At 44.5% G+C, this 9,932-nt stretch overlaps 1 protein-coding gene across 2 annotated transcripts in view; it reads right to left on the bottom strand.

Moving 5' to 3' along the window:
- Window positions 1-920: 920 nt before the first annotated feature.
- The window catches only part of b3gat1a (beta-1,3-glucuronyltransferase 1 (glucuronosyltransferase P) a), a 177,082-nt gene continuing 168,070 nt past the window's right edge, over window positions 921-9,932 (bottom strand). For both annotated transcript variants that reach the window (XM_063205614.1, XM_063205613.1), the window contains 3 exons: window positions 7,990-8,286; window positions 4,735-4,833; window positions 921-3,851 (listed from right to left, as the gene is read on the bottom strand). In XM_063205614.1, the coding sequence (XP_063061684.1) occupies window positions 4,747-4,833; window positions 7,990-8,286 (384 nt within the window). In that variant the 3' untranslated portion in view covers window positions 921-3,851; window positions 4,735-4,746. The remainder of the gene's footprint in view (window positions 3,852-4,734; window positions 4,834-7,989; window positions 8,287-9,932) is intronic.

The raw sequence follows: 9,932 nt of genomic DNA on the forward strand, positions 1-9,932 counted from the left end.
AAATTTGGCTCAATAGCAAAAAAAAAATCTGGGACCGACTCATGTATGATAGGTGAAAGCATGACTGAGTTTTTAATACCGTCTCAGTGCAGACTGCAGACACACCAGTAGTAGCCTAGTGTGACAGGGGAGCCACACTGTCGCCTCTTTCATTTATTTTTTAAACTGACCCATTATACGTATCAACAAACACTGCTCAGTAACATGTGGCACATTTGTAGTTTTCAGTTTTGTCCTGATCATGCTAAACCCTCTCGTGTTTTTTTTTGTGCTTGTTGTGTGACTAATGTGACCCTTAAAAGTACATGCAAAAACAGAAAAAAACTAAACAAAATTAACATCCACAAGAGACAACAGGTTGATCTTTGCCTATAAAAAAGTAAAACCCACAGCGCATCCAGGTCACAGAGAAAGGAGAGGTGGCTTTTTTGCTCTGTGTGTGTGTGTGTGTGTGTGTGTGTGTGTGTGTGTGTGTGTGTGTGTGTGTGTGTGTGTGTGTGTGTGTGTGTGTGTGTGTGTGTGTGCACGTGCGTGCGTGCGTGCGTGCGTGTATGTGTAAGTGAACAGGTAAAACACAATACAGCTTGTTACTGTTTCAGATCATGATCCAAGCCTTCGAGAAGGAACTGCTGACTAAAATAACTATCGCATTGCCCCCCACAAAAAGAAGTGATCGAATCACATCTCTTCAAAATGAATACCATGTATGCATGTATATGAGGAGTACGCTGGTGGCCCCTATGGCTTCTGCCCAAGAGTATTTAATGGCAAACAAGATCAAGGCTGTGCCCTGCTGCTGAAATAACTGACAGGTCAATGCATGGGCTTGGGAGGAGAGACAAAGTGCTGCGCTTAGATGATCAGGCGGAGACGGAGACAGAGAGAGAGAGAGAGAGAGAGAGAGAGAGAGAGAGAGAGAGAGAGAGAGAGAGAGAGAGAGAGAGAGAGAGAGAGAAGGGGACTCTGTTCAGTGGTCCCAACATGACCCCCGGCAGTCACTTGGGACACTCTCATTTTCTCCACACGACTCCAGTTGATCACAGCCATGGCTTAGGAGGAATTCAAACAGGTAGATGGTGCTGCACTATAGATGTCAATGGTCTAGTGATGCAACATCACATAGTGTAGAACGTTGTGAACTTTCTATGACTGCATGTGTAGCAAAATAGTAAGTATGTGTTTACATTTTGTCATATCATTGCAAAAAGAAAACAAACAGCCATGACATGATAAGAACATTATTCCACAAGCAACACCTTTACGTTGCTTTCTAACCAAAAGGGTTTTCTATGAGAAATTCTCGGATACCCCTGCTGCGTACAAAAACTTGGTCTTTTTCAGTCATTTGTTTCAACAACCCTTTTAGCCTGGACAATTAATTGACCTTTTAAGATATGAACACATCAGTGTAGAGTCTTTTGAAGCTGGTATGATCCATAGATGTATAAGAGAATGGCACCTGGAAAAGATCACGGTGCCCAATGGAAATAGGCTGAAAATAGGCAAAAAAGGCAAAAGAACTCGTGTTAGCACTGTCTGTTTTTAATCCCAGGCCATCACTGTTATGTTGGTGTGTTTCTTGAAGCATCTTGGCGAAGTGCACAATGCTATTGAGATCTATGGTCGTGAGTAAACATAAGGAAGCTAAGCTTGTGGCTAAGGACCTGCGCACATCGGCTCCGACAAAGTGCGGAGCACTGCTCCGCCAAAGTTCGAGTCCATTGTTGTCAATACAACGCCGCACACCGGCGCCGATGTCCGCGGACATTCACGGATGTCGGCAAGCGATTAGAGGCGAGTTCTATTTTGTGGGAGCCGCCCATTGACTTTCCATGCTATGTTCATGTGAAATTGGGTTTGGGGCTCAGAATTGTGTCGGGAAAGAGAAAGTGCTCCACAATGCTGTTGGAGCCAATGTGTGGAGGCCCTTGCAGTACATATGACCTATCTAACAAACAAGAATGCACAAGAGAAGTGAGTCTTGATGAGTACAGTATGCTCCTGCTGCTCATGCGACAGGGCAAGACTTCACAATGGCTGGAGCAGCCATACCAGAGAGAGTAGATAAGAGAGAGGTTCCGGTGGCCCATTGTTTCCGGGTTCTACAATTGCAAGGGGGAGGGGGGGAAATCCCCCTTTAGGCAGACCTAAAGACTGTTCTATTCAATACAAGGAGTATTATGACACGCCCCTTTAGGCAGACCGGAACCTGGTCATATTAGGTGCCCATAGCAACCTATTACATTGGCATATCTCTATATACTTAAAGAATCTCTGGACATACCAAAGCCATGAGTCAGACAACCAGTGTAGGCACAACGTGTAACTGGACTGTGTCAATAATGTGTACTGTACTGTTTTTTTAATGAATACATTTACATGTTAACTCTAGACAAGATGGCCATTCCTCTACAGCTGCGTGGGCCAAAGTGCAGTGATATGATGTTTTTGCGGTGCGCTATGTGCCTGATGCCTACAATGACCTTTGACCTTTGATCGATGCTACTCAAAGGGTCGATATGGCTGCATGAAAATCCTGGTCCTTGCTGATTCCCTGTGCTAGGTGAGTTTTTGCTGGTCATGTACAGTATTGTGTGCAAGGTGTTATGGGAGATACTTCTTAGATGTTTCAAGGTGTTTTCATAGTTATTTCTCTGCTCTTCTACCAGTTACATAAATACAGTAGTTACATTGCTCGCTCTGTAAAGTTTACTTCATATTGAAGCCTATGATTGTTCCTTTTTTTAAAGTTCATATGTACAGGGGTTCCAACATAGGAACACAGTGAGTAACATTTTTAAGTGCTGCTGGAGAATGTTAGGTTCACCTCTTCCAAAGTGTCATTGCAGGGATCTATCACTTCGTACGAGAGAGTGTGAACTTTCTGTCAGTACTTTCCTGGGCATTTAAGGACCCTGAAAATGCATTAGGGAATGGGGGTTTTGAGATGGATGCAAATATCAGTAGTTCCGAAAGAGCAAGACAATGATTGTAAACAACAAAACATTCAATTAAAAGCAGACATAGTTATGTACCAAAACAAAAACAAAAAAAATCTCCTTCCCTTCTAAGTGTTGCTAGTTTTTTTAAGGATGAAAAGAATCTCAGAGGATTTGTTCTAGAACTCTCTCCCATCTCTGTCCACCTCAAATCAGTCATTGCGGTGATCCAAGCTTTTGTTGTCAATAATGTTCATTTAAGCCTTCTTATTCCTTTCTTCGTTTAACTTTCAGCGTCAAAAGTTTATTACGTATTACGTTTGTGTCTTTCTGTAGACCCTGTCTTTGTCACAGTATCCCTTGCGACCAGTTGACCAAGTGAGACCAAATTTCCCTCTTGATGGCATAACCTGTACGCAGGCCTTCAGAGTTCAAAGTTCAAAGTTCAGAGGTCAGAGTTCCATCTTATGGTACATCTCAGTTCCTTGCTGTGTTCATATATTGTTGTGCTGTCTCCCAGAGGTCTGAGATATCCATTGGGGGTGGAGATATCCATTGAGGCTCGGAGATATCCATTGAGGGACGGAGATATCCATTGATGTGCCAGAAAACTCAAAGGTCCCCTTTCTCCATGTCCCCCGTGAAGTGTCTAGAATCTTGGTATTTGTTTGCTTGTTTGCTTGCTTGCTTGCTTGCTTGCTTTGTTTGTTGTTTATTAGACCTGATAAATATTGCCGTCTACTCTGTGCTTTAATACAACGCTGTACATCTGTATTGTTGTTAGTTTTAGCTTAGTCCAAAGACAGCGGGATACGTCCGGTGTCCGAAGTCCGAAGTCCTTGTGTGTTTTTGAGGTGGGGTTTGAGACAAGCTCCCTCTGGTTTGTAAAGAGCTTTAGCAAAGCCAGATAACCTGAAAAGGAGGAGAGAAGAGGAGAAAAAAAGAGGGCGGGAGAAACAACAAATGAAATAACTATGATACAGTAATGTAAAACATAAAAATCCCCAACTGTGAGGACAACGCCTGACTTCTCTGACAACACCTGAAAAAAAAACATATGGAGGACACAGACTGTCTCCCTCTTACTGGCAGCATTTCTCATTCCTTCACGCCTTTCTTCCCTGTGTCTATTTCTTGTGTTGTATTTATGTAACCTCTCTCAAATGTCAAACAGGTTGATATTTACCTAAATGTCATGTTTTAGGCAAACATTCATATCCCAACATACAAACCCACGCGGCGGGCTTTCTAAATAACCCTGCGGTGAAAAAAGAAATCACTGCTATACTCCAGTATAGCCTTTTTGTTTTACTATGTGGGTACCATCTGGTAGTCTGGCTACAGATTTTTTTTCCCTGAGCCCTGTGCATTTACGCTTATTCCTAATCAGTGGCTTTCAACTAAAGCCTCCACTATAGGCTGATGTAATCAGATGAATGCTTGCCATACACCTGGAAGGCCCATACATATGGAAATTACAGATTTTAAATGATAAATTATAGATATGTCCACACGGTCCACTTCTACCTCTCTGTCCTGTCAGCCAGGCTCTCTTCAATAAATGATGTCACAGTAGCTGAATATTTCATTTCTTCCCTGATGTCAAAACTAGTAAAACTACCTTTTTGAGTTACTTCATTCAGTCAATTTACCTACTCAATTGAACTTTTCCCTTATCCAGCTAATGAATTCAATTGTTATTTTTTTTAAATTTAACAATGGGTTACTGCATACAGATTGCCATTACAGACAAAGGGGAAAAACATGAGTGCATGACGAAGTATTGTGTCCTCACCAGTGGTGGATGTCAGATTTCCACATTGGGGTCTGTGAATCCCTTTTTGCCCTCATTGACAAGCACAGGCTTTTCTGTCCTGGTGTGCCAAACGAGAATCTGCCAAGAAGAGGAAAAATGACAGCAAATTGCCGGGGCATTACAATGAAGAATGGATCGTCACTGTACTGTATAGTGCAGACTGTGAGCTAACAATGGTGTGCTGGCTTCAAATTCTTACAGGTTTTTCACGCAGACACACACACACAAAACACACACACACACACACACACACACACACACACACACACACACACACACACACACACACACACACACACACACACACACACACACACACACACACACACACACACACACACACACACACACACACACACACACACACAAAACACACACACACACACACACACACAAAGCACAGTTCCCAGCCTACAGTACATGTGCACCCGTTGATGTCTTGCTCCTTGTAGCTCTGTGAGTGCAAACACAAATCCATATAGACGCCTGCAGTGGCTGATACAAAAGGGCTCCTTACTACACACAGCACAAATCCTTGGTGATAGCAATAAATATAGGCTAAGTCTGCTTTCAGTGTTGCAGTTTATATCACTGTGTGACTCTGTTTTGTGAGGAAGATATACCTGTGTGAAATGTTTGGATGTGCAACCCTTGGATGTGAGTGTATTTATGCATGTGTTTTGTGTAGTTCTTTTAAATTTATTTACACATTGATGTATGGCTGTAAAAGCAGAGGGTAAGGTATACTGAAAGGAGAGCTTGAAGAAACTTAAGTTTAAAGCACCACTATGCTTAGTGACTCTTCGTCTGGTGAAAATGCATTTAGTAACAATTATAGCAACAGCTAAAGATGCCTGTCTTTTCATCTTTGCCGAAAGCACGCAGCAATGGGTCGACTTAGACCCAATGTGGGTGGCAGAAAGCACTGCCATCATCTCCAAATGTGTGTGTGTGGTATGACAGTTTCAAAATGACATGTCGAGAAACACAAACTTGAGCTTGTGAATGTGCAAAAGAGTGAGCAACACAGCAGTGTAATTTTATTTAAATGGCCCCAGAATCTACACCAAGAAGAAGGAGAAGGAGGGGGGGGCAAAACAAAAGATGAATAATCCCTTCTTCCTCTTTTGCCTTTTCCCTCGTCTGTCTTCATCTCCTCTTGGCCCACTTTCCTCTTCCTCATTGTCCCAGTAACCCCTCCTTTCCTTTCGTCTCCTCTCCTCTCCTCTCGTCCCTCGCCTCCCACCCTCGCTCCCTTGTTTTTTTCTCTCTCTCTCTCTCTGTCGTTCTTTGGTGGTGGGCCTGATTCTTTGAATAATTCATGTGCCCATTTTAGCGACGTGACAGCAGCCCACCACCACCGTCACTAAGGCGGGTGAGAGGAAGGTTAACAGTCTCCGCGTGTCACCCCACGCCCACGGTGGCTGGACTATGATGACAGCAGACGGGGAGGGCCTGTGTGGGCCGCTGAGTCTGTGTAGCTCCCAACCCCCCTCTGAGAGGTGTGGGGATACAGTACGTCCATGGCCTACTTTTAGGCCGGCCGCACATTGGCTCCATCAGCACTGCGGCGCACTTTTACTTCCGACAGAATTCGGACCCCCAAACCCAATTTCACACGAACATAGCATTGATAGTCAATGGGCGGCGCCGACAAAATAGAACTTGTCTCTAATTGCTATCCGACATCGGCGAATGTCCGCGGACATCGGCGCCAGTGTGCGGGGTTCTATTGAAAACAATGGAATCAAATTTTTGAGAAGCAGTGCTCAGCACTTTGTCAGAGCCTATGTGCGGAAGACCTTACCCTCTCCTCTGCCTACTCTGTCCCCCCGTCTCGACTTTGAACCTTTTCCCCTCCATTGTGTAGGTTTGAAAAAAAGAAAACATGACCACTTATGGTTTCATTGTTTGAAAATCATTTCTATTTTTGAAGTGTTGTTTACAATGGCATTCAGAGAGTTCATTTTGTTATGTGCAGTTGTTATTAAGATTAAGATTCAATCTGGGGTTTGGAGTTTAGACACAGATTAGACAACAGATTAGACATCCAAAGTGCACAAGAAGATTTCAAGTTATACACGTACTCGCTGAACTATGCTGTAAAAAAAAAAAAGTTTAAAATAAAGCTTTCATGGGAACAGAACGTGTTCTGGTTCTAACTGACAGGAAACAATTGTATCTGTGCCATCTGAGTGCCCACTATGTGAGTCAGAGATGGGCACAGTAGAGATGGTGAGTGGGCACAACGGCATCTTTATTGGGAGCTGCTCGTGTATGTGGGCGTCTGGTGCCAGGGCGCTCAGTTTGTGCTGCACTGCACACTGCGCTTTATTGATCCTCCTTGGAGCCTCAAAGTATTAGGAAAACACTTTGGGAAAAGAAAAGAAAGCGCCCAAGATTTTTTTGGTTGTTATTGTTTTTGTATCAAAGCACTCTGCCAAGTTTGAAAAGTTTTAAGTGAGTTGCAAGTGCTTTACTTTCTTTCAGAGGTTGTGTAAGTTGGGAAAAAAAGAGAGAACTTTTGTATTGCCCTCTATAAGCCCTCAATTGATTTTTAGAGTTTGTGGTGCAAGGCCATTTTAGCTCACCATGCCCAGAGGTGAGATATATACAATAGTTTTCCGTTTTGTCAGTTCGCTATAACATGCGCCTTCAGGATGACCCAATTTACGATTAGTCTACAGTTCATCATTATTTTCCTCACAATTTCAACGTCTTTAAGCGATGAAAAAAATGTCTGTAAAAATGTAACACCATCTGCAAATGGTTTCGACAAGGAAAATAGTTTCTCTCTTTATCTATTCTCCCCCGCAGCTCAGTTGGAGATCTGCTCCAGCCAATCTTTACTGACCTTCAACAATACCATGTAGCTTGCACATTTTCAATTTGTTTTCCCTCTCCTCATCCACCACCATCTTTGCCCACACAGTAAACTGTCCAGTTGTTAATTCAACGTTAAGAGAGTTAGACCAACACTAGGCATGTTAAATTCAGCTCTGAAAGTGTTGGGTTAACACTGGCAATTGTTATGCCCATGTGCAAGGCCACTGACAGCCTTGGCCGGGCCAAGGACAAAGTCATCTGAAAGGGCCCCTCCATCCAATACATTCAGTGTAATGGGAACCCAATTTGGGGGGCCCTCTCTCCCTGGGCCCAGGACAACTAACCCTTTTGTCCCTTGTCGACTTCGCTGACCACGTTTACTACTACCGTATGTGCCCACTCACTCACCTTAGTGCAATTGGCGGCCTTGGGCTCCAGGTCCTGGAGGGTGACCAGGTCTCGGAGCAGGCTGCTCTCCTGGTAGCCCCCCTTCACCCCCCGCAGCTTGAAGTAGGCCTGCGGTTTGAAGAGGATGAGCCGCAGGTTGATGGCGAAGCCGGCCATGTCGATGGCGAAGGGCCGGTGCGGGTCGAAGACCGTCTTCCAGCCGTACACCTTCCCCGCCGCGTTGACCTTGGGCGACTCGTAGCGCAGCCCGCCCACGAAGGCCACCGGCCACACCGAGACCTTCCGCGTGGAGCGCATCTGCGGAGGGGAGCGAGGGTCGGAGGGAGAGGGATGGAGGCAGAGAGAGAGGCAAAGAGAGAGAGAGAGACAGAGAGAGAATAGAGAAAATAGAAAGAAAAAGCAGGAAAAAGGAGAAGGGAGATAAAACACAGAGAGAGTTAAGGAGAAAGCGAGAGACAGACAGAGAGAGACACACACAGATACAAAGACACACAAAGAGGACGTTTTATGAAAAGACCGTAGCCCCTTAATGCGCGCCGTACCTCCAGTGGCACGCTGTAATAGTCATTGAAATGTACCTACCATAGCACTACAGTACTATGACACAACACAGGCCTTTTAGTAATGCACCACGACTTGGTCATTACCATACTGGTAACAACAAATGTATAAAGCCGCGTCTTAAGGGGATAAAGGTTTGCCCACGGCACATTTTTTAAACCACATTTACATTTCCAACTTCGCACACGGCACATACAAGACACAATAAAAACTTTTTTACACCCATCTCCAAACATCTCTACTTACACAACAATGCAGTACAGGCCTACCCTTTCTCTCCATGCTGTTTGGGTACCCGAAAACACCTAACGGCCTTTTTACACGCCACCATGTGTGAGCATGTTGTATATAAAGAGCTCTTGTTTGGTTCATTATCTGGCATGAAAAGTATGACGAATGTTAATGTAGGCACTGGCAGCCCCCTCCAGTGCTCAGCTGCATTAGCAGAGGTGACACAGGAACTGCACCGTCAGAGGAAATGACACAGAAAAATGCTGGCACACTACACAGTACGCACGACATGCCCTTTCTTCTCTTTTGTTTTTCAGTAGTCTGTGTGTGTGTGTGTGTGTGTGTGTGTGTGTGTGTGTGTGTGTGTGTGTGTGTGTGTGTGCGTGCGTGCGTGCGTGCATGCACATGTGAGTGTGTGTCTGTGAGTGTGCGTCATGGGGGGTGGGGTTGTTGTGTGCATATTTTTTTCCTGTATTTCTAAGAGAACTTGTGTATGTAGACAAATACATGAACATAATGGCACTTACGCACACACACAAACTCTCTTTTGTGTACACTGTGACTTTATGTGTGTCTTGGGTCTGACCCATAAATGTATGCCATAAAGATCTTACATACAATATGTGCATGTGTGTGTTTCGATGTGCAAGGTTGTATGTGTCTCATCTCCATTCTCCTATTGTTCATACCCGGTCTGCTAGGTTGTGGCAATTGCCAAGCTGATGAACAGTGTACTGAATGTGTGTCTATGTGTGTGTATCCTTGTGTATGTGTGTGCCAGTACGTGCACAGTACACGTGTGTTTATGTGCATGTGTGTGAGACAGAATATGTGTGTTTGCATGTGTGTAGTGGGTGTGTGTGTACATGCATATGCATGTCCATGTGTCTGCCTGTGTGTGGGTAGGTGGGCAGGTGTGTGTGTGTGTGTGTGTGTGTGTGTGTGTGTGTGTGTGTGTGTGTGTGTGTGTGTGTGTGTGTGTGTGTGTGTGTGTGTGTGTGTGTGTGTGTGTGTGTGACCCTGAGCAGGTTGACTCCAGAGACCAGTGAGAGCCTGTGACTCATATGAGCGAAAGCAGAGCACAGACCATTTCATCTGCACACATCAAACAGAGAGAGAGAGAGAGAGAGAGAGAGAGAGAGAGAGAGAGA

This window comes from Engraulis encrasicolus, chromosome 8 (assembly GCF_034702125.1).
Source record: "Engraulis encrasicolus isolate BLACKSEA-1 chromosome 8, IST_EnEncr_1.0, whole genome shotgun sequence".
Lineage (NCBI taxonomy): Eukaryota > Metazoa > Chordata > Actinopteri > Clupeiformes > Engraulidae > Engraulis > Engraulis encrasicolus.